Here is a 24,933-nt window from a genome sequence, read left to right as displayed (position 1 = left end):
CCTACAGTGGCTTGCAAAAGTATTCACCCCCCTTGGCATTTTTCCTATTTTGTTGCCTTTCAACCTGGAATTAAAATGGATTTTTTGGGGGTTTGTATCGTTTGATTTACACAACATGCCTACCACTTCGAAGATGCAAAATATATTTTTTTGTGAAACAAACAAGAAATAAGACAAAAAAACTGAACTTGAGCGTGCATAACTATTCACCCCCCCAAAGTCAATACTTCGTAGAGTCACCTTTGCAGCAATTACAGCTGCAAGTCTCTTGGGGTATGTCTCTATAAGCTTGGCACATCTAGCCACTGGGATTTTTGCATATTCTTCAAGGCAAGCTCCTTCAAGTTGGATGGGTTCCGCTGGTGTACAGGAATCTTTAAGTCATACGACAGATTCTCAATTGGATTGAGGTCTGGGCTTTGACTAGGCCATTCCAATACATTTAAATGTTTCCCCTTAAACCACTCGAGTGTTGCTTTAGCAGTATGCTTAGGGTCATTGTCCTGCTGGAAGGTGAACCTCCATCCCAGTCTCAAATATCTGGAAGACTGAAACAGGTTTCCCTCAAGAATTTCCCTGTATTTAGCACCATCCATCATTCCTTCAATTCTGACCAGTTTCCCAGTCCCTGCCGATGAAAAACATCCACACAGCATGATGCTGCCACCACCATGCTTCACTGTGGGGATGGTGTTCTCTGGGTGATGAGAGGTGTTGGGTTAGCGTTTTCCTTGATGGCCAAAAAGCTCAATTTTAGTCTCATCTGACCTTCTTCCATATGTTTGGGGAGTCTCCCACATGCTTTTGGCGAACACCAAACGTGTTTGCTTATTTTTTTCTTTAAGCAATGGCTTTTTTCTGGCCACTCTTCCGTAAAGCCCAGCTCTGTGGAGTGTATGGCTTAAAGTGGTCCTATGTCCAGATACTCCAATCTCCGCTATGGAGCTTTGCAGCTCCTTCAGGGTTATCTTTGGACTCTTTGTTGCCTCTCTGATTAATGCCCTCCTTGCCTGGTCCGTGAGTTTTGGTGGGTGGCCCTCTCTTGGCAGGTTTGTTGTGGTGCCATATTATTTCAATTTTTTAATAATGGATTTAATGGTGCTCCGTGGGATGTTCAAAGTTTCTGATATTTTTTTATAACCCAACCCTGATCTGTACTTCTCCACAACTTTGTCCCTGACCCGTTTGGAGAGCTCCTTGGTCTTCATGGTGCCGGTTGCTTGGTGATGCCCCTTGCTTAGTGGTGTTGCAGACTCTGGGGCCTTTCAGAACAGTTGTATATATACTGAGATCATGTGACAGATCATGTGAGACTTAGATTGCACACAGGTGGACTTTATTTAACTAATTATGTGACTTCTGAAGGTAATTGGTTGCACCAGATCTTATTTAGGGGCTTCATAGAAAAGGGGGTGAATACATATGCACGCACCACTTTCCCGTTATTTATTTTTTAGAATTTTTTGAAACAAGTTATTTTTTTCCTTTCACTTCACGAATTTGGACTAATTTGTGTATGTCCATTACATGAAATCCAAATAAAAATCCATTTAAATTACAGGTTGTAATGCAACAAAATAGGAAAAACGCCAAGGGGGATGAATACTTTTGCAGGGCACTGTATCTATTTTCTACGATCTCTGGGTCAGACACACAGCCAATCACAAGCATATTTCTCCCATACCAGCCAATCAGACAGCGCACCATCCCAACAAATCTGTTTATGAATGTCAGCCCTCTAGCCAAACGACCAAACTACGAGTTGAAAACGCTGTTGGAATTAATGCAGTGACTTGGCACAAAACTTTTGAATGTTGTCTTAATCACCAAATCAAATCACATCACAATTTATTTAAAGTGCATTCAACAAAAGCCTCAATACACTTTACAAAAAAAACGTATTTTGTAATTTATTTTAATTATGTGTTTTTCAGTCCATCCAATCAATCCACTGACCCAGAGACAGAGCTAGTCTGTAAACTCCATTCCCTGTTGATCCCTGACCCCTGACTTGGCACAAGAAAACTTTGGACATGTGGAGGAAGTGTCCCTTCTCTTGTTGACCTCTGACCCCTGTTCTCTGTCATACTAGGATAGTGTTTGTCAGCTTGTCTGTCAGGTTATTATTAGTCTCTCCTGGTTTCCTCTCCGTCATCCATAATGGTTCCCCTCCATCTAACCCCCCAGTCTAGCGGATGGATCCTGCCTGGTCCTGGCTAGCAACTGCAGGGCTGCAGACTCCACTGGGTTGGGTTGTTTTGGGTTGACAGGGCCTGTGTTTCTTCCTCCAGAGGAAACTTCCATTCACTCCCAGAGTACACGCACGCTTGTGCAGACTCTCACTCGCGTGCGTTACACATACAAGATCGTACGCACACACACACTCCTCTGACTGACGGGATGGTGTCACACGTGGAAGTAAACAGAGTTTAACCTTTATATCCCACTTTTCTTTCTCATCTCTCTCTTTCCCTCCCTCCCTCGGGTCCCTCCCCCTCTCAGTTTTGACCAGTTGCGTATGGCAGCCAGTAACCTGAAGAAGCAGGCCACTAAGAAAAATGAGGGCAGTCTGGCCTACGTGAAGGGAGGCCTCAGCACCTTCTTTGAGGCACAGGATGCCCTCGCAGGTGAAGATACAGTACACATTACACACAGACTATACACAGAGTATGTGTTTTTACACAGTATATCAATACTACACAGAGAGTGTGTGGTATATACATTGTATGTGTGTTATTACACAGGGAGATGGTAACCGTATATGTTTCAGGGTTGACAGAACTTGGCTCTCATGATGCAGGTAAGAGTTTGTGATGCTCAGGGTCTATTGCAGTGTGTGTTTGACTAATATCCTTTACAGACATAGAACACCGCTACAGTAACGTGTCGATAGCGAAAGTTGATAACTTTTCAGACAATTAAAAAAAGTGCCGCATCAGAACCTTTTCAGACAGTAGAATTCTGCTCCAGCATATAATGTTTGGTATTGTTTCCCTGACAACAATAAACGTTGCTGATTGATGTGCTGCTGTGTGTTTTTTTAATGCCGTTATTTTAATGATATGGTCATTTTCTTTCTACTAAATGTCTTGGTAAGTCGCGGTATTTAATTAACTTTAACATACTTTTTTAGGAGAGAGTGTTCTGCACGCAGGAAGGCAGGCAGGCTGTGCGCAGGCAGCTCGAGATTATTTGATTGGTCATTTCTGGTCCTGTAGTGACGGACGTTAATCCCGCTTCGGAGGCAGTATTCCATAACAGACAAGTAAAATGCCTGTTCAGTGGCGCTTCGAAACCATCTCCAGAGAATGTTTTGTGTTGGCATTTAAAAAGCTGTAGTGTACTGTTAGCCGAGGCGCTTTCAAGGCGGCACATTCCATCTGTCTGAAAAGGGTATAAGACCGTTAAGAGTTTGTCAGGCTCGGGGTGTTTTGGAGTGGGTGTTAGACTAAGACAGGTATGGTTTGGGATAACATTAGTGTGGTGTTTTGGAGTGGGCATGTAATCTAAGGACTTCCTGACCATTCCTCAGAACTCTGATGAATGTGTGGAAGCTGGCCTCTAGGTTTGTGTGTATTGCCTGGTGTATTTTCTGAAAAGTGTGTGTGTGATTCTGCGTGTGTGTGTGCGCCTGTGACCACATCTCTGCAGCTCCTGGGTTTTCCCATTGTGTGTGTGAATTTGTGTGTGCACATGTCTGTGCGTGTGTTTCTCCACGCGGCCGTGCGGTGCGGTCTAGCAGTGGTTGATTAAAGAGGCAGGTGTGTGTGTGAGCAGAGCACCACCACCGCAGTGTACCACAGTATTGCTAGCCAACCACAACACGCTTTATTCACCTTCATTAAAACTGCATCAGCTCTCACCTGTCAATCACAATACTGCCTGTAGCAGGGCCATCTGTAGTTCTGTACTGTACTGCTGTCCTAATAGAACCTTAGAATGGAGTGCGCGGATTCATTACACAAATGCGCGCACACACACACACACACTAACGTACACACTTTCTGATGTACACACACACATGCGTACAGAACGTGCACTTACTGGAAATATATCCTGCCACCCATACACACTGAGACACATGCACACTGATGCATACACACACATATACACGCACGGACGCACACACACTCCCATGGCCTTTCTCATTCACTCTCTGATAACTCTGATGTAACGTTTTGACTGCTGACTGCTGTTGCTCTGCCAGGTAGCTCAGTCAAATCAATTGTTCAACTTTATCAGTCATATTTTTGTCTGTTTACTCTAATTCCCCTCATAGCCACTCAGTTACTTCCCCTGACTATTTAAATGTCTCCGTCATTATTATTATTGCTTTCCGTATGTAATGTTTGTGCCCGGGTGGAGCAGGGGGGTCCGAATCCGAGGCAATGTTTTCATTGTTAGCCGCTGAATCTAAATAAACGGAGCAGGGCAACACAATGCAGGCCAGAGTAATAAGGATGATAACAGCCCTAATATGACCGTGGGGAACAATACAGTCCCTTTCTCACGTTCACTCTGCTGAGCGTGCCCATTATGAGCCCAAATGGGAAGAGCAGGAGTCCTCAGTGACCCAGAAAATAATGCACCGTAAATGGACTCAAATGGCCTGTGAATCAGGAAGCAATGGACCATAAGATGACAAGTCAATTGACCTGTGAGAGTATATTCTGACTCCTTACAGCACGGGTGTCAAACTCATTCCACGGAGGGCCGAGTGTCTGCAGGGTTTTGGTTTTTCCTTTCAATTAAGACCTAGACAACCAGGTGAGGGGAGTTCCTTACTAATTAGTGACCTTAATTCATCAATCAAGTACAAGGGTGGAGCGAAAACCCGCAGAACCTCTGCCCTCCGTGGAATGAGTTTGACATGTGCATTACAGCATATATAGTCCTCTGATTATGTCTGTTTTTAGGGAGATGATTCTGAGGCCCTTGTTTGCTTGGTTGTTGAGAATGTCTCAGCGCTAGTCCTGGTATTGATAGTAAGCTTGATGTATGGTTCAAGTTACATACTATGGTCAGGTATGGTCAGGGTAAGCTTTAGTAACGTGCCAGCGTGCCAGCCATTTTGTTCTGAACCAGACGGCTCTTGGCGGCTCCAGCAGTTGCTCACTGCCAGGTCCAGTTAGCACAGCTGTCCGCGAAACTGTGAATACTTTCTTTGTCTGTCTATCTACGTGTTTGGCAAGTCATCTAAGTCATTCTAAATGAGCTCCACCTCAGGTGTTGCTGTACAAATTGAAAGGAAATGAATAATGAAGGCTGTGTGTGTCTGTGCCTGCGTGTGTGCATGCATTCATGCGTGTGTGCACTTGCGTCTGAGCGTGTGTGTGCTCTGTGGTCAGAATATGTTACATTAAAAGTGGCACGGTACTAATAGCTGTTTAGCCTGTGGTGCTTCCAGCTCACTCAATCACCATTTAATGGCTTTTATTTTTAGTCTCCTCAGTTTATTTTCTCTTCTGCCTGCATGTGAGAATTGTATTGATGCTCTCGTAAAAGCCAGTGGTGTTTTATTATTAAGAGAGAGCAGGGGAGTGGGTTGGGGATCGCAGTGTGGAAATAAGGAAGGAATGTCTCTGCATGGACCAAATCTGGAAAATGGAATGAGTTCTGTTCAACCCCCAAAAAATTAAACAAGTGGTGTGTTTTGAGGTTCTTCTTTTTCTCCTCTTGTCTCTCCTGTCATTATCTCTCTCTACTTTCTCTCTTTTGTCTCACCCTCTCCATTCCTCCCTTTCTTCTCATTCATCTCCTCCAACAGAAACGTGTGTGTGTCTGTGTGTGTGGGGGGGGGCTCAGAAAAATTATGAAATTTGAGGTTTTTCATTGTTGTGTGAAAAGGAAGTGGGCCTGCGATACAGGATACGGACCACCGCTACTGTGTTCCAAAATCCCAGATTTCCCAGGGCAGTATTCCCGACGCTCCGAACCTCCGACTCCGCTGCATAGTCAGGAGTCAAAACATCTCCAACTTTAGAATCCAAGGATGCTGTGTTTTTATTTTGGATACATTTTTTTCAGTGGGTTCCAGGAAGCTGAGTGGGGGCTGCCTGTGTCTCTTCCTCCGCTCCTGTATACGTGTGTGTGTGTGTGTGTGTTATCCGGAGACTGACGGGGTGTTTAGGTTAGCCATGACGTCATGGCCGCGGCAGCGAGTATGTGTGATAGACAGAGAGGACACACAGCTGGCTGGGGGCACGGGGGTCTCTGCAGAGACAATAACCAGGACCCTGAGGGTGTGTGTGTGTGTGTGTGTGTGTGTGTTTGCACAATACGGGGACTTGCACAATACACTAGACTTCTCTCTACTCTATACATATACTATTCAGAGCAGATGGCATTCTTCTTCCATAAAACCTCTGGTCTCCCTGTTTCTGCCTGTAGGTTAAGTCTATGGTTCCTGCCCTGGCTCTCTGAATGTCCTATGGCCACTCTGCTTGCGTTGGTTCAGTGATGACCGTGCCGATTAGGCAGCCATGAAATGATGGCATGTTTGATTAGTGAGGTTCAGGAATACCTCAGCCTCTCTGCCTCAAGGCTCCCGTCTTTCAGAACAGGACCCACATTTATTTACAGAACTCTCTCTCCCCACTTCCTTCGTTCCTTCTCTCTCTCTTTGCTCCGTTTTAGCTGACAGTCGTTGTTTTCAGTGGAACGAATGAGAGTGAGAGAGTGGTGAAAAGCAGAGAATAAATAAAGGGGGCTTGACATCCTTTTTCTCTTTCCCTTGTGTCAGTGTTTCTGGTCTCATCCCCTAGCCTCCCCCGTTTCACCCCCTCTCTCCCCTCTCCCCTCCCCTCTCTCCATCCTCTCTCTCCCCCTCTCCATCCTCTCTCTCCCCCTCTCATCCTCTCTCCCCCCTCCCCCCTCAATAAACCCGCACTGCCCCTCTCAGCACCCAGCTGCCCAACTAAGGTCATGTGAGCAGCCCTGATGCGCTGTCTCGCTCTCTTTCTCTCTCTCTCGCTTTCTCTCTCTCGCTCTCTCTCGCTCTGCCTACCCTACTCTCCCTCTCTCACATTAATTACTCCAGACCAATTCTGACCTCTATCTCTCTCTCTCACATGAATTACTCCAGGCCAATTCTGACCTCTACTCTATCTCCTTTTCTTTTCCACTTCTCACCTTTTACACCCTCTGCGTTTCACCTACTTCTCCTGTGGACCCTACAGATCTGTATTCATTAGTGTTGTATAGTCAACCTGACACTAGCAGCATCCCTCTCAGCATTATAAATACTGCTTTTCAGTCTTCAAGCTCTCCTCACCCAAATATTATTCCTCCAACTGATAAAACATTTGGATTTGCATTTCCTCTGGGAGTCTCTGGGTCTTTCGGTGCACAGTGTCTACAGTCTATGGTCCATTTGGAACAGTCTTCTTTCCCCTAGATTATTTTCCAGTCAGGTTACAAAGGCCCCCAAAGGAACATCAAATGCTAATCTGGAGTGGATGTTGATAGGGGGTACTAATTCAGTCAGGTTAGGTCAAGTGGATCAGTTACAGTAGCTGTGGTCCGGTCAGTGGTTGGCGTGGGAACGGTTTAGAGGGGGCGTGGTCAGAGTCGGACAGAAGCCACTGGGGCAGAGAGGCTGTTTATTGTTTTACCTTCAGTTCCTCAAATTGGAATCTCAGAATTACTCATGTTAGATTGAGCAGTAGAAGCGCTCTGAGTGTTATTATAGAACACACAGAGATCTTAAAATAACTTGGATAACTATCTTTATCTATATCTCTTTATCTTTCTCGATTTGTCTGTGCTGCTTTAATTCAGTGATTTGATACTGAATTCAGAGCTCAGATTTTTGTTTCTTGTCTCCTTTGATTGAACGGAATACTTGTAGCATCCTTGACAGCTAGTCACAGTGTTGAATAAAACGTTATTGTTATTTTACAGCGATCCACCAGAGGTTGGAGTCTGATGGGACAGAGAAGGTGGAGGGCTCCATGACACAGCGCCTGGAGAACGTCCTCAACAGTAAGCCTTCCATCTATCTATCCATCCATCCATCTACAATATGCGTCCATCTATGCATCCGTCTACCCATCCGTTCATTCATCCATCATCCATCCATCTATTCACTATCTGTTAATCTCTCTACCTCTCAGTTGGAACATACACCAATTCATAGGTCAAATCAAATCAGTAGTATTATGTATTGTAATCTGAGGGCAGACATCATCCCAGCTGACATTGGTTAGACTCACTTCTATCTCTATAGGAAGTCCAATTAGCAGGACGTTTCTTCAGAAAGCACCACCTACTTAACAAACGATCTGTTTATGAGGATAGATAGAGTACGGTTTCACCTCCTCCTCGCCACCCACCAATTATCTCACACACACACCACGTTGTGTGTGTGTTCATTTTCCCTGTCTGCAGAGCGTCTCTTCCAGCTAGTTCCTCTGTCCCTGTCTCTCATCTCATACATGATAATGTGACTCCTTTAATGGAGCATCAATAAACAGGTCCTTTCCTCAGGGTTGAAGGTAAATAAACCTCCCATCCGGACGCTGCTTTCATCCCCACAGCGGCACAGCCCCAGACAGACATGTGGGCCCACAGCCGAGAGCTCAGCAACCGCACACCTCCATAACTCCCTACATGTGGGCCTTCAGCCCGAGAGTAACCCAGCCCCCCCCACAGCCACCACATGCCTCCCCACCGGTGGGCCTACACAACCTTACCCCGACCCCCACCTCCCGAGCCACCGCACACCTCCTCGACCCAAGACCCCCATCTTCGTCCCATACACCTCCCTAACCTCCACCACCGCCCACCACCCGCCCGTCAAACACTCAACCCGTTAGCCAATCACAAACATCCCCCCGAAATATCAAACAGCATGACAACTCGTCAGTCAGAGCGTGGAGTGGGGAGTGAAAAATGTGAAATATTTCTCTGTTCGCTGTCTCAATGTTTTTCCTTTCGAGATTTGGTGTGGTGTGGTGGGGGGGAGGGGGCTAACCCCTTTTTCTGATTAAAATAATTTTAGCGAGTCCTTGTTTTTTCTTTTTTGGCCGGCACATCCGAGGCCACCCACGAAGCCGGAGAGTAGCGTGTGAATGGCCCTGGGAGGAAGAGAGAAGGAAAGACTGAGAGATAGCTGTCATGTTCTCTTTACCAACTCTGTCTCGCTCTACCTCTCTGCCTAGTTCAGGTAGCTTCCTGGCACACCGGCCACAGAGGAAAACCAGATTCTAGTCTGCAAGATGATATGTATTAAAAGTGAAGAAAATCTATATTTTTCTTGATGTCTCTACTCGCCCTTTCTCTCTCTCTTTCCTTCCTTCTCTCTATCTCCCACCCCACCTCTCTCTCCTTCCCCCCACCCCCCACATCTCAGGAGCCAGTGATACAGCAGACACTCTGTTCCAGGAGGTGTTGGGGAGGAAGGATAAAGCTGACTCAACACGTAACGCCCTCAACGTCCTGCAGCGCTTCAAGTTCCTCTTCAACCTGCCGTTCAACATAGAGCGCAACATACACAAGGTATACAGAACACACACACACACACCTGGCCCTCAACATAGAGCGCAACATACACAAGGTATACAGAACACACATACACACACCTGGCCCTCAACATAGAGCGCAACATACACAAGGTATACAGAACACACATACACACACCTGCCCCTCAACATAGAGCGCAACATACTGAAGATATACAGAACACACACAGATGTGGACACAGATACGGACACACACACACACCCACACATAAAGTACCAGTCATAAGTTTGGACAAATCTACTCATTCAAGGGTTTTCCTTTATTTTTACTATTTTCTACACTGTAGAAAATAGTGAAGACATCAAAACTATGTAGTAACCAAAAAAGTATTAAACAAATCAAAATATGTTTTATATTTGAGATTCTTCAAAGTAGCCACTCTTTGCCTTGATGACAGCTTTGCACACTCATGGCATTCTCTCAACCATCTTCATGAGGAATGCTTTTCCAGCAGTCTTGAAGGAGTTCCCACATATGCTGAGCACTTGTTGGCTGCTTTTCCTTCACTCTGCCGTCCAACTCATCCCAAATCATCTCAATTGGGGTGAGGTCGTGTGATTGTGGAGGCCAGGTCATCTGATGCAGCACTCCATCACTCTCCTTCTTGGTCAAATAGCCCTTACACAGCCTGGAGGTGAGTTGGGTCATTGTCCTGTTGAAAAACAAATGATAGTCCCACTAAGCACAAACCAGATGGGATGGTGTATCGCTGCAGAATGCTGTGGTAGCCATGCTGGTTAAGTGTGCCTTGAATTCTAAATACATCACAGACAGTGTCACCAGCAAAGCACCATCACACCTTCTCCATGCTTCACGGTGCGAACCACACATGCAGAGATCATCAGTTCACCTACTCTGCGTCTCACAAAGACATGGTGGTTGGAACCAAAAATCTCAACTTTGTAAAAATCTCAAATTTGTACTCATCAGACCAAAGGACATATTTCCACCGGTCTAATGTCCATTGCTCGTGTTTCTTGGCCCAAGCAAGTCTCTTCTTCTCAGTGGTTTCTTTGCAGCAATTCGACCATGAAGGCCTGATTCACACAGTCTCCTCTGAACAGTTGATGTTGAGATGTGTCTGTTACTTGAACTCTGAAGCATTTATTTGGGCTGCAATTTCTGAGGCTGGTAACTCTAATGAACTTATCCTCTGCAGCAGAGGTAACTCTGGTTCGTCCTTTCCTCTGGCGGTCCTCATGAGAGCCAGTTTCATCATAGCGCTTGATGGTTTTTGCGACTGCACTTGAAGAAACTTTAAAAGTTCTTGAAATGTTCCATATTGACTGACCTTCTTGTCTTAAAGTAATGATGGACTGTCATTTCTCTTTGTTTATTTGAGCTGTTCTTGCCATAATATGGACTTGGTCTTTTACCAAATAGGGCTATCTTCTGTATACCCCCCCTACCTTGTCACAACACAACTGATTGGCTCAAACGCATTAAGAAGGAAAGAAATTCCACAAATTAACTTTTAACAAGACACACCTGTTAATTGAAATGCATTCTAGGTGACTACCTCATGAATCTGGTTGAGAGAATGCCAAGAGTGTGCAAAGCTGTCATCAAGGCAAAGGGTGGCTACTTTGAAGAATCTCAAATATAAAATATATGTTGATTTGTTTAACACTTTTTTGGTTACTACATGATTCCATATGTGTTATTTCATAGTTTTGATGTGTTCACTATTATTCTACAATGTAGAAAATAGTAAAAAAATAAAATAAACCTGGAATGAGTAGGTGTGTCCAAACTTTTGACTGGTACTGTATATACACTAACACACACACAGCATGCACACTTCTACCTGTCACTCATCATCAAGCACAGGATCCAGAAGGTGGTGCTACAGATGCCTGAATGTGTGTAGGGTGGATTGTGTGTTCAGTCTATAGTCTCATTTTGACATGTCCACTGTACATATGAGGTTTTTCTCTATGTGTTACAAAATTCAACCAATGTGATATTGTTACAGTGAGAGTTTAATGTTGTTGTTTTCTCTCTACATATTATAATCATAAAGCATTATGTTGTTGTTTTCTCTCTCAGGGAGATTATGATGTGGTGATCAACGACTATGAGAAAGCCAAGTCTCTGTTTGGGAACACTGAGGTCCCAGTCTTTAAAAAAGGTAGGATAAAGTGAAGAGAAGGTACGATCACCGAAGATGTCATATACTGTACTGCAACCAAGTAAGTGTGATCCTCTCCTCCTGTGTGTCTGTCTATAGTGTATGCCGAGGTGGAGACTAGGATCGGGGCTCTGAGGAGTCTGCTACTGGACAAACTACTGGAGACACCATCAACCTTGCATGACCAGAAGAGATACATCAGGTCTCAGTAGACTTCATGTATATGTACTGTATTGAGGACGACGGTGTGTTACATTTGCCCCATTCTCACTGCCCTCTCTCACTTTCTATAATAATAATAATAATATGCCATTTAGCAGACGCTTTTATCCAAAGCGACTTACAGTCGTGCGTGCATACATTTTTTTTTGTGTATGGGTGGTCCCGGGGATCGAACCCACTACCTTGGCGTTACAAGCGCCGTGCTCTACCAGCTGAGCTACAGAGGACCATCTATATTTTTACCTCTCGTTGTATACCTGTCTACAAGCCTTGCTTGCTCTTCCGCTTTCTCTCTCACTTCCCTGTCTCTTCTTAAATACCATCTGTCTGTCCTTCTTTCCCTCTCCCGCTCTCTCTCTCCTTTTTCTTCTTTTTCCCTCTCCATCTTTCTCTCTTCCCCCTTCTCCTGCTCCCCCGTTCTCTTCTACTCCTTCCCCCTCTTCCTCCATCCTCCATAGTTGTGGTCTGTGCTAGTTTATTATTACTCAGAACGACCCATCAGAACCAGAGAGAGCAGCTCACGATCACAGCAGCCATCTTTCATCCTCCTACATTACATTAGAGCTAGCTGGCTTTAAACTGCCAACATGTCAAACCCCCTGTTTACCTTACACCCATTAGGGGGAACCTAGGGGGGGTTGTGGTGGAGTAAAGTCAGACATGGTTTCAAATAGTATTTGTTTCCCTTCAAATATTTTAGTTGCGCTTGATAGACATTGCCTGATAAAAATGGAACCAACAGAATAGTCCCAAACGTGCAAACCGTGCCCGTCTGGAACTCCAGGCTGGCTTAATCGAATGCGAAAAACAATTTGAAAGGAAACAAATACTATTTGAATCCAAATAGGTGGCTTGGCGTGTCTTGTAGGGGTTTGGGGGCTGGAGGTTCCCTTGTAATGAGGAACAAATGATTGTGGTCGCGTCGCGTCTGCCTGTTATGTGATGGAGCCAGCCCACAGAGAGCGCCTAGACTAGAGAGTGACTCACTCATTTGAGATGATCCCACAGAGTACTGAGTGATGTACAGGGAATGTAGTGGGGAAAAGGACTGTGGGTAGGGTATGAGGGTTTTGGGGATGAGTTGAGGATGAGGGTTTGAGGATAAGTTGGGGAGGGGACTAGGGTTTTGGGGATGAGTTGGGGAGGGGATGAGGGTTTTGGGGATGAGTTGGGGAGGGGATGAGGGTTTTGGGGATGAGTTGGGGAGGGGATGGGAGTTTTGGGGATGAGTTGGGGAGGGGATGAGGGTTTTGGGGATGAGTTGGGGAGGGGATGAGAGTTTTGGGGATGAGTTGGGGAGGGGATGAGGGTTTTGGGAATGAGTTGGGGAGGGGATGAGGGTTTTGGGGATGAGTTGGGGAGGGGATGAGGGTTTGGGGGATATGTTGGGGAGGATATTAGGGTTTTGGGGATGAGTTGAGGAGGGGATGAGGGTTTTGGGAATGAGTTTAGGAGGGGATGAGGGTTTTGGGGATGAGTTGAGGAGGGGATGAGGGTTTTGGGGATGAGTTGGGGAGGGGATGAGGGTTTTGGGGATAAGTTGGGGAGGAGATGAGGGTTTTGGGGATGAGTTGAGGATGAGGGTTTTGAGGATAAGTTGGGGAATGGACTAGGGTTTTGGGGATGAGTTGGGGAGGGGATGAGGGTTTTGGGGATAGGTTGGGGAGGAGATGAGGGTTTTGGGGATGAGTTGAGGATGAGGGTTTTGAGGATTAATTTGGGGAAGGGACTAGGGTTTTGGGGAGGGGATGAGGGTTTTGGGGATGAGTTGGGGAGGGGATGAGTTTAAGGCAAAGGCTACAGGAGATGGAGGTTGTGGGGTTTAGACTTAAATCTGAAGAGTGTCATATTGAAGTGTTGTTTCAACCCATTTCTTACCTGAGTGTGTCAGCATTGACAACATCACCTGTGAAGTGCCTACATACTCATTCTTACCTGTGTGTGTTCCTTCCAGGTATCTGTCTGACCTGCATGCACCAGGGGACCCTGCCTGGCAGTGTATCTACGCCCAGCACAAGTGGATCCTCGGACTGATGCAGAACTGCAAGGAGGAGTTTATCAATGACCAGAGAGGTGAGTTACAGACACACACACAGATCCACTCACGCACAAACACACACACACACACACAGACACACACACAGATCCACTCACGCACAAACACACACACACACACAGACACACACACAGATCCACTCACGCACAAACACACACACACACAGACACACACACAGATCCACTCACGCACAAACACACACTCACACAGATCCACACAGATACACACAGATCGTCACACACACACGCAATATAGAAAGAAAAGCCCCTATTTCCCCATTTCAGTCAGACTGGTTAGGTTGACTAAGAGAATTCTTGCTTTCTCTTTGCCATATGCCGACACACTCCCCCTTTCTTCTCTCGCTCTCTTTTTCTCCCCTTCTCCCTCGCTCTACCCCTTTCCATCTCTCGTTCTGACAGAGTCAGTGTGTTTATTTTTTCATGAGCGTATGAATAAGATGAAAGAGGGAGACCCTTGGCGTTGGACTTGGGTTTCAGGGCCCGACACACACACACACCGCGCCCGGCCGCACAGATGGATTGGAACAATTAACCCCAATTAACCTGTTTCTCTGTTAAATCAGCCAGCAGGAAAAATGTGGATGTGAAACTATCCTCTCAGGAAGAACAGTACAGTGACCCATGCTCACACATGAACACACACAAACATACATGCTAACCTCTCACCATTACAATAACGAGAGGTTAGCATGTCTTGGGGGTATCATTATTCATGATTCATTCAGGACTACACTCTTAGAAAGAAAGGCGCTATCTAGGACCTAAATCGGTTCTTCGGCTTTCCCCATAGGATTACCCTTTGAAGAACACTTTTTGGTTTCAGGTAGAACCCTTTTGGTTCTAGGTAGAACCCTTTTGGGTTCCATGTAAAACCCTTTCCACAGAGGGTTCTACATGGAACCCAAAAGAGTTCTACCTGGAACCAAAAAGGGTTCTCCTATGGAGACAGCCGAAGAACCCTTTTTGAACCCTTTTTTCTGAGAGTGTATGTATAATCATGGTAGCATCCATTGATGTAGAAGTGTTTAGAAACATATTATATTCTTATTACAATAGACTCCAAAATGACACACTACATAAAAAATAATCGGAAACACATCCAAAACAGTAAATGCATCCAACAAGCTTGATGTAATCATTGCATGCTAGGAATATGGGACCAAATACTAAACTTTTGATTACTTTAATACACATATAAGTGAATTTGTCCTAATACTTTTGATCCCCTAAAATGGGGTGGGGGGACTATGTACAAAAAGTGCTTTAATTTCTAAACAGTTTACCCGATATGGATGAAAATACCCTCAAATTAAAGCTGACAGTCTGTACTTTAACTTCATAGTCATTGTATAATTTCAAATGCGAAGTGCTGGAGTACAGAGCCAAAACAAAAACAACTTTGTCACTGTCCCAATACTTTTGGAGCTCACTGTATACACACAGTATGTTCATAGACGCACGCTCACACATACTATGCTCATATTCACAAGCCCAGACACACACACACACACACACACACACACACACACACAGAACACTGCGTGGGTGGTGGCTGACGTACGTAGTGGATTACGAGTATAAACAAGGCTAATGATAAGGGGAACAGTGGTTACCAGGGCTCAGGGTGATGAATATGGGGGCTTAGTGTGTCTCTCTACCACTCCTCTCACACGGAGCTGCTTCTCTCATCCCTGGGATGGAGTTAGTTACTCTCACTACAGACATGGACACCTGGACACCTGGACACAGCTGTCAGTCAGCTGTTAGTCTACACAGAGTCAGGAAGTCAGATGTGTGAATTTAGTTAGGGTTCAGAGTATATAGGCCTACTGTATGTAAGTACATGGATGACACCAGTCACTCAGTTTCACTTATGGCATTATTGAAAGAAAACACTGAATATCAAAAGCACACACAGACACACACTCTGCAGCAGCAGCTGTCTTCTGTCCCCGTCTTGTCTTGCGAGCTCAGCCACTCTACATATACCTGGAAGCCATTTATACTCGTAGACCACATCCCCGCTTCCTCACCCTCGCCCTCCAACCCCAGCCCCCGAAACCAGTGCTTCCCAAAAACATCCCTCAACCACAGTCCCCCCACCACCCGAGGCCAGTATCTCTCAAACCCTTCCTCCACCAGCTCCACTCTCACTCCTCACATCCATCATCACACACACACACCCCCTATTGTCAGAGTCACACCTGGCAGGGCAAGCCTATTAACTCTGTGATTGATTGGTTGTGTCTACAGTAACTGATGTAATTTTCCTCTTTCATGTCTGGTGTAGCAGAATGCTCCGGAATGTTCCGGTCCAGAACGTGACAGTTCCAAAGCCCATTCTAGTGTGTTATTAAGACTCTCTAATAATTACCTCAGAAAAATCCTAAAACGTGAATTAGCTGTATTTGCCTTTGGTTGAAACTAATTAATCACATGTTGATGTGTGGTTGGTTGGTTTGTAGCGTAGCAGAGATCAGTGCAGCACTAGCAGTCAGTTGCTTCCGTATGTCTACAGTGCATTCGGAACGTATTCAGACCCCTTGACTTTTTCCACATTTTGTTACGTTACAGCCTTATTCTAAAATAGATTCAATCGTTTTTTTCCCTCATCAATCTACCGGTACACACAATACCCAATAATGACAAAGCAAAAACAGGTTTTTTGAAATGTTTGCAAATTTATTCCAAAAAAACCCTGAAATGTCACATTTACATAAGTATTCAGACCCTTTACTTTGTACTTTGTTGAAGCCCCTTTGGCAGCGATTACAGCCTTGAGTCTTCTTGGGTATGACAATACAAGCTTGGCACACCTGTATTTGGGGTGTTTCTCCCATTCTTCTCTGCAGATCCTCTCAAGCTCTGTCAGGTTGGATGGGGAGCGTCGCTGCACAGCTATTTTCAGGTCACACCAGAGATGTTAGATCGGGTTCAAGTCTGGGATCTGGCTGGGTCACTCACGGACATTCAGAGACCTGTGTTGTCTTGGCTGTGTGCTTAGGGTCGTTGTCCTGTTGGAAGGTGAACCTTCGCCCCAGTCAGAGTTTCTGAACACTCTGGAGCAGGTTTTCATCAAGGATCTCTCTGTACTTTGCTCCATTCATCTTTCCCTCGATCCTGACTAGTCTCTAAGTCCCTGCCGCTGAAAAACATCCCCACAGCATGATGTTGCCACCACCATGCTTCACCGTAGGGATGGTGCCAGGTTTCCACCAGACGTGACGCTTGGCATTCAGGCCAAGGATTCAATCTTGTTTTCATCAGACCAGAGAATTCTACCTTAAAGGCCTGATTGGTGGAGTGCTGCAGAGATGGTTGTCCTTCTTGAAGGTTCTCCCATCTCCACAGAGGAACTCTGGAGTTCTGTCAGAGTGACCATCGAGTTCTTGGTCACCTCCCTGACCAAGGCCCTTCTCCCCGATTGCTCAGTTTGGCTGGGCGGCCAGCTCTAGGAAAGTTCTTGGTGGGTTCAAAGTTATTCCATTTAAGAATGATGGAGGCCACTGTGTTCTTGGGGACCTTCAATGCTGCAGAAATGTTTTGATACCCTTCCCAAGATCAGTGCATCGACTCAATCCTGTCTCTGAGCTCTACGGACAATTCATTCGTCCTCATGGTTTGGTTTTTGCTCTGACATGCACTGTCAACTCTGGGACCTTATATAGACAGGTGTGTGCCTTTCTAAATCATGTCTAATCAATTGAATTTACCTCAGGTGGACTCCAATCAAGTTGTAGAAACATCTCAAGGATGATCAATGGAAACAGGATGCACCTGAGCTCAATTTCGAGTATTATAGCAAAGGGTCTGAATACTTATGTAAATAAGGTATTTCTGTTTTTTATTATTATTTTATTTGCAAAAATGTATAAAAATCTGTTTTTGCTTTGTCCTTATGGGGTATTGTGTGAAGATTGATGAGGGCAACATTTTTTAAAATCTATTTTAGAATAACGTAACGTAACGTAACAAAATGTGAAATATGTTAAGGGGTCTGAATACTTTCCGAATGCACTGTAAATGCCCCAGTTATAATTATCTGTTATCTCAATCGCTCTCTACCCAATTCAATTACAAAGTGTGTTGTTTTTTTGTTCCTGAACAACACACACACTACCAACGACAATACAATTAGCAGCAATTGTGTTTGTAGGAAAACAACTTTGTCAGTCAGTGAATTATTAGAAGGCCACGACACACTGACTGGTGCCGATCTTCACTGCTCAGTGTTAGGATGTTTATTATTAGGCAGTGTTATAGTATTAAGGACAACATGAGGGTGCAATTTCAAGCTCGGCTAAATCTCCGTCCATATGAACTGCCTGGTGAATCTGTCATTTCAACAGCTCATTGTAAGTATGCAGGATATGTTCGTGTTTTACAGCATTACTGGCTATGTATCTTGTATGGTAAAGAGTGAGTGTGATAGAGAAAGGGGGAGTGTGTGTGCGTTTGCGTGGTTGTGTACATGCATGCGTGTGTGTGGTAGAGAGTGAATGTGACAGAGAAAGGATGTTTGTGTGTTTGAACAGAAAGCAGTGTGCGTGTGGTCGGGGTCATGACCCTGTGGGGAACAGGAAGTTGTGCGACTTGCAGGGTAGAGGAGGAAGTGAGCCGCACTTCAACACACACAAACACACACACACAGACATAAATAAGCACATTCGCCAGACTCATAGAGAGAATTAACTTTATAATCTTACACATAAAAAAAACACAAGATACTTTGTAACACACACTGTATCAATGTATGGACATACACACCAGGATTTCCTTTAGGAAAATTTGGCGCCGGACAAGTGACCGGGAAGATTTAAATTTATCGGACATTTTAGAAATGTATCGGCCGTCCATATGCATTGGGTGTGTAACCCATTATGCCATCCACCCACGCAGCCAGCGCCATCAATAAATGAGAGATATTGGCCAAAATGAGCCACATTTACGTGTCCTTAAAAACAGCCTATAACTAATTACATAAACACTATTCCTTGTGTTTCGATCTGTAGCATATGCAAAACTTTTTTACCTCACGGATCAGCTGTCGGAGATTTGAACACTAAAGGCATCAGGGCACTGCATGCATAGGCCTATAGGCTTAGGTGTCCACTGTATGATATTCATATTTTAAATAAATATAAAGGAAGAGAAGCTTAGGCCTAGCCCTAGTGAGTGAGAGATGGAGATATGCCGGCGGCATGCTACAACACCGACATTAATTTCGTTTGCTATTCAGATATAGGTGTACAGAAGAAGGCTAATTCATTAATTTTCTATTTGAATATTTTTTATAAAGATAAGCATTATATTGTTAGATTATAGGAGTAACTCTGGTAGGCCTAAAACATTCTTCCTCACCTCAAGTTCAACTGTCGGAGTCAGTTGGAGCGCCGGTGCGCAGTGTCTTCATATCATGGGCCTGCAGTATAATAGTCTAATAACCATACCACACCAAACCTTCACAAACATTTCAAAACTTTATTATGGTAATATCAAAAGTAAGTCAAGCCATTGTTTATATTTAGGTAAATACAGTGAGGGGAAAAAAGTATTTGATCCCCTGCTGATTTTGTACGTTTTCCCACTGACAAAGAAATGATCAGTCTATAATTTTCATGGTAGGTTTATTTGAACAGTGAGAGACAGAATAACAACAACAAAATCCAGAAAAACACATGTCAAAAATGTTATAAATTGATTTGCATTTTAATGAGGGAAATAAGTATTTGACCCCTCTGCAAAACATGACTTAGTACTTGGTGGCAAAACCCTTGTTGGCAATCACAGATGTCAGATGTTTCTTGTAGTTGGCCACCAGGTTTGCACACATCTCAGGAGGGATTTTGTCCCACTCCTCTTTGCAGATCTTCTCCAAGTCATTAAGGTTTGTCAACTCGAACCTTCAGCTCCCTCCACAGATTTTCTATGGGATTAAGGTCTGGAGACTGGCTAGGCCACTCCAGGACCTTAATGTGCTTCTTCTTGAGCCACTCCTTTGTTGCGTTGGCCGTGTGTTTTGGGTCATTGTCATAGTGGAATACCCATCCACGACCCATTTTCAATGCCCTGGCTGAGGGAAGGAGGTTCTCACCCAAGATTGACGGTGGGGATGGTGTTCTCGGGGTCATAGGCAGCATTCCTCCTCCTCCAAACACGGCGAGTTGAGTTGATGCCAAAGAGCTCAATTTTGGTCTCATCTGACCACAACACTTTCACCCAGTTCTCCTCTGAATCATTCAGATGTTCATCGGCAAACTTCAGACGGCCCTGTATATGTGCTTTTTTGAGCAGGGGGACCTTGCGGGCGCTGCAGGATTTCAGTCCTTCACGGCGTAGTGCGTTACCAATTGTTTTCTTGGTGACTATGGTCCCAGCTGCCTTGAGATCATTGACAAGATCCTCCCGTGTAGTTCTGGGCTGATTCCTCACCGTTCTCATGATCATTGCAACTCCACGAGGTGAGATCTTGCATGGAGCCCCAGGCCGAGGGAGATTGACAGTTATTTTGTGTTTCTTCCATTTGCGAATAATCGCACCAACTGTTGTCACCTTCTCACCAAGCTGCTTGGAGATGGTCTTGTAGCCCATTCCAGCCTTGTGTAGGTCTACAATCTTGTCCCTGACATCCTTGGAGAGGTCTTTGGTCTTGGCCATGGTGGAGAGTTTGGAATCTGATTGATTGCTTCTGTGGAGAGGTGTCTTTTATACAGGTAACAAGCTGAGATTAGGAGCACTCCCTTTAAGAGTGTGCTCTAATCTCAGCTCGTTACCTGTATAAAAGACACCTGGAAACAGAAATCTTTCTGATTGAGAGGGGGTCAAATACTTATTTCCCTCATTAAAATGCAAATCAATTTATAACATTTTTGACATGTATTTTTTTGTTGTTATTCTGTCTCTCACTGTTCAAATTAACCTACCATTAAAATTATAGATTGATCATTTCTTTGTCAGTGGGCAAACATACAAAATCAGCAGGGGATCAAATACTTTTTTCCCTCACTGTATACGAGCAGGATATTATATTGCGGCAAACACAACATTACAGTTGGTACTTAATGATTGTGGACTACAGGGAAAAAAAGAGAACTGAACACAGGGCTGTAGTGGAACAGGTTGAGAGCTTCAAGTTCCTTGGTGTCAACATCACCAACAAACTATCATGGTCCAAACACACCAAGACAGTCGTGAAGAGGGCACGACAAAGCCTATTTCCCCTCAGGAGACTGAAAAGATTTGGCATGGGTCCTCAGATCCTCAAAAGGTTCTACAGCTGCACCATCAAGAGCATCCTGACTGGTTGCATCACCGCCTGGTATGGCAACTGCTCGGCCTCCGACCGCAAGGCACTACAGAGGGTAGTGCGTACGGCCCAGTACATCACTGGGGCCAAGCTTCCTGCCATCCAGGACCTCTATACCAGGCGGTGTCAGATGAAAGCCCTAAAAATGGTCAATGACTCCAGCCATCCTAGTCATAGACTGTTCTCTCTGCTACCGCACGGCAAGCGGTACCGGCGCGCCAAGTCTAGGTCCAAAAGGCTTCTCAACAGCTTCTACCGCCAAGCCATAAGACTCCTGAACAGCTAATCATGACTACCTGGACTATTTGCATTGCCCCCACACCCTCTTTTTTATGTTGCTGCTACTCTGGTTATTATCTATGCATAGTAAATTTAACTCTACCCACATGTACATATTACCTAAATTACCTAGACTAACCGGTGCCCCCGCACATTGACTCTGTACCAGTACCGCCTGTATATAGCCTCCCTACTGTTATTTTATTTTACTTCTGCTCTTTAATTATTTGCTATGTTTATTTTTTACTTTATCTATTTTTTACCTAACACTTTTTTTATTTTCTTAAAACTGTGTTGTTGGTTAAGGGCTTGTAAGTAAACATTTCACTGTAAGGTCTACACCTGTTGTATTCGGGGGCATGTGGCAAATAAAATTTGATTTCATTTCATTTGGCCAAAGAAAATGGCTCAACAGAATGAAACAAAACACTTGTGAACTGGTTTAAACCTTCACAAAAGTTTTGAGCAGGTTATATTGCAGCAATTACCAGGAAAGGCTAGTGCCTACCATACCCAAGAAATAACAACAGTAGGCCAATTATTTTAATTTTACAAGAGGCCTACATAAAGTAAATACGGAGCACACAATTAAAGAAATAGATCAAACTTAATTTAGCCAATGAAAATGTCTCAACAGGTTTTGCATATTTAAAGAACTGGTTTGAATGAATAAATAGGCCTACAATAATAACAATGATATATATATAATAATAATGATAAAACAAATGATTATAAATACGAAAACATTCATAAATAAAAGTTCCAAAATTGCATCCTACCTGAATAGCGAGTTGCACAGTAGCCTGCATTTGGCTTCGCCAACATTCTTCTCATCTTTGTCCACTATAATATTAAAACGTGTCCATACGGAGGACATTCCCCTGGTAGCAGGGCTCCAGACTAACATTTTCCCCTGGTGTCACTGGTGCCACTAAGTTTTTCAGTTGGTGGCACCAGCCCATGATTTGGTCGGACCAATTTTGTTTCGCGGCATCACACTATAGAAACAAAGAGTAGGCCTATCATTTTATAAAGTCATTCACAGTGCTTTATTAAAAAGTGGAATAGACTACTGAGATGGTATTGAAGAAATACGTTGTTTCATCATCTTGTGATGTTGTGATAAAAAATTACAATTGCAACCTAATCCAGTGATTGTTATGCTTTTTGGGTAGACAATTATGCTATTGTTGGTATTTTACTGTTAAAATAGGGCTCCAGAATTTTCGGATATATATTTATTTCAATAGAGATTAATTTGCCTGCATCTTTATGTGCTATAATATCATAGTTTATTTATTTGGGGCTAATTCACCACGAGTAAGTGGAAACTCAAAACACATTAGCTAGATCACTAACTCTAAAGATAATACCAACTCATAGTAGCCATGTATTATTCTAACAGTACGTTTAGGCCTATGCAATCGCATTGGCCACTGCGCATTTTGCTCGCTCCGTATCTCAAAGCCATATGAAATATCCTTGTAAAATAGTTGCTATTGAACTCATAATTGAGAGTTGAGAAATACCTACAGAAAGCTGAGAACATCCTCTCTACATCTGTGACAACAGGATAGCTGTGTTTTCCCAGCAATTGGATTTTAAAATGTTATACAATCAGAACACTTTCTTTCTCCCTGAGTATTTTTTTCCTCCCGGGAAAGGAAGAGGGATAGTGGCTCGCTCTACACAAAAACAGACCCCAGTGAAATAGGTACAGGGGCAGGCAGACAGTTTCATTACAGGACCCATGAGGATAATGTAGCCTACTTTACTGTTTGACAACATCTTTGACTAAAATAGGAAGTTTTTAGTGAGGTGAATAATTGTGCAGCCAGCACCGACGCGACCAATACATTTTTTAACTCACACAGCCAAGTCGAAGGTTCGCAAAAGGCAACTAAATGGTCGCAGTCTGGAGCCCTGCCTTGTAGGCTTTTCACTATAGGCGTACTCTAACTTTTGTTTTACTTCAATGAAAAAGGCCTCCATCTTCGCAATCAACATTAGCCTAGGCCAAGGCTCCTCTCGCTTTCTCTCTCTCCTCAGCAGTAGGGCAGCCCCGGACAATTTGGCCGGCTACAATTTAATTAATCAGCTTGTCATTTATTTTATTGGCCAAAAGCCGGCATTTACCGGCTAACAGAAACCCTGATGTACATACACACACACACACATACATACACACTAGACACCATGGGAAAGGGTTCACCCGACACCTGGATCAACAGCAACAGCTCTCATCCCTCTCTCTATAAAAAGAGAGGGAAACATGGCCAGGAATGAGAGAGAGAGAACGCAGCTCCATATGTGCAGAATCTCTGTCTGTCTGTCTGTGTGCCCATTGCGGGTGTCTTTGTGTGTGTGGGTTGTGTTTATGCTTAAATATGTACTTCCAAACATACAGTGCCTTCAGAAAGTATTTGCACCCCTAGACTTTTTCCACATTTTGTTGTATTACAAAGTGGGATTAAAATGGATTTGTCATTTTTAGTCAACGATCTACACAAAATACTCTGTAATGCCAAAGTGGAAGAAAGATTCAAAAAAAAAGTTTACATTAATGGAAAATAAAACACTAATATATCTTGATTAGATAAGTCTTCAACCCCCTTAGTCAATACATGTTAGAATCACCGATTACAGCTTTGAGTCTTTCTGGGTAAGTCTCTAAGAGCTTTGCACACCTGGATTTTACAATATTTCCCATTATTCTTTTAAGAATTCTTCAAGCTCTGTCAAGTAGGCGACAGGTAGCCTAGCGGTTAAGCGCGTTGGGCCAGTAGCCGAAAGGTTGCTTGTTCAAATCCCAGAGCCGACTAGGTGAAAAATCTGTCTGTGCCCTTGAGCAAGGCACTTAACCTTAATTGCTCTGGATAAGAGCGTCTGCTAAATCAGCTGATCCAAATAATCAAAGCTTGATGATGAGTTGGTTATTTGAATCAGTGGTGTAGTGCTTGGACAAAAACCAAAACGTGCACCCAAGGGCCGAGTTTGGGAAACCATGTGCTAAATGACTAAAATTTAAAATAAAAAAAATGCAGGTTGGTTGTTGATCATTGCTAGACAGCCATTTTCAAGTCTTGCCATAGATTTTCAAGCCGATTTATGTCAAAACTGTAACTAGGCCACTCAGGAACATTCAATGTCGTCTTGGTAAGCATCTCCAGTCTATATTTGGCCTTGTGTTTTAGGTAATTGTCCTGCTGAAAGGTGAATTTGTCTCCCAATTTGACTGAACCAAGTTTTCCTTCAGGATTCTGCCTGTGCTTAGCTGTATTCTGTTGCTTTTTATCCCCCAAAAAACTCCTTAGTCCTTGCCGATGACGAGCATACCTATACCATGATGCAGCCACCACCCTGCTTGAAAATATGAGGAGTGGTAGTGTGTTGTGTT

At 44.1% G+C, this 24,933-nt stretch overlaps 1 protein-coding gene across 3 annotated transcripts in view; it reads left to right on the top strand.

Annotated features, from left to right (window-relative positions):
* exoc2 (exocyst complex component 2) overlaps positions 1-24,933 on the top strand; it is a 116,386-nt gene that overhangs the window by 19,828 nt on the left and 71,625 nt on the right. For 2 of the 3 annotated variants that reach the window (XM_041840201.1, XM_041840200.1), the window contains exons 6-12: positions 2,503-2,627; positions 2,771-2,800; positions 7,903-7,983; positions 9,353-9,498; positions 11,572-11,653; positions 11,753-11,855; positions 13,830-13,948. In XM_041840201.1, coding sequence (XP_041696135.1) covers positions 2,503-2,627; positions 2,771-2,800; positions 7,903-7,983; positions 9,353-9,498; positions 11,572-11,653; positions 11,753-11,855; positions 13,830-13,948 — 686 coding nt within the window. The remainder of the gene's footprint in view (positions 1-2,502; positions 2,628-2,770; positions 2,801-7,902; positions 7,984-9,352; positions 9,499-11,571; positions 11,654-11,752; positions 11,856-13,829; positions 13,949-24,933) is intronic. The other variant, XM_041840202.1, reaches the window with a different exon arrangement.

Source organism: Coregonus clupeaformis, chromosome 20, assembly GCF_020615455.1.
Source record: "Coregonus clupeaformis isolate EN_2021a chromosome 20, ASM2061545v1, whole genome shotgun sequence".
NCBI lineage: Eukaryota > Metazoa > Chordata > Actinopteri > Salmoniformes > Salmonidae > Coregonus > Coregonus clupeaformis.
This window is presented reverse-complemented; position numbering and strand designations above follow the sequence as displayed.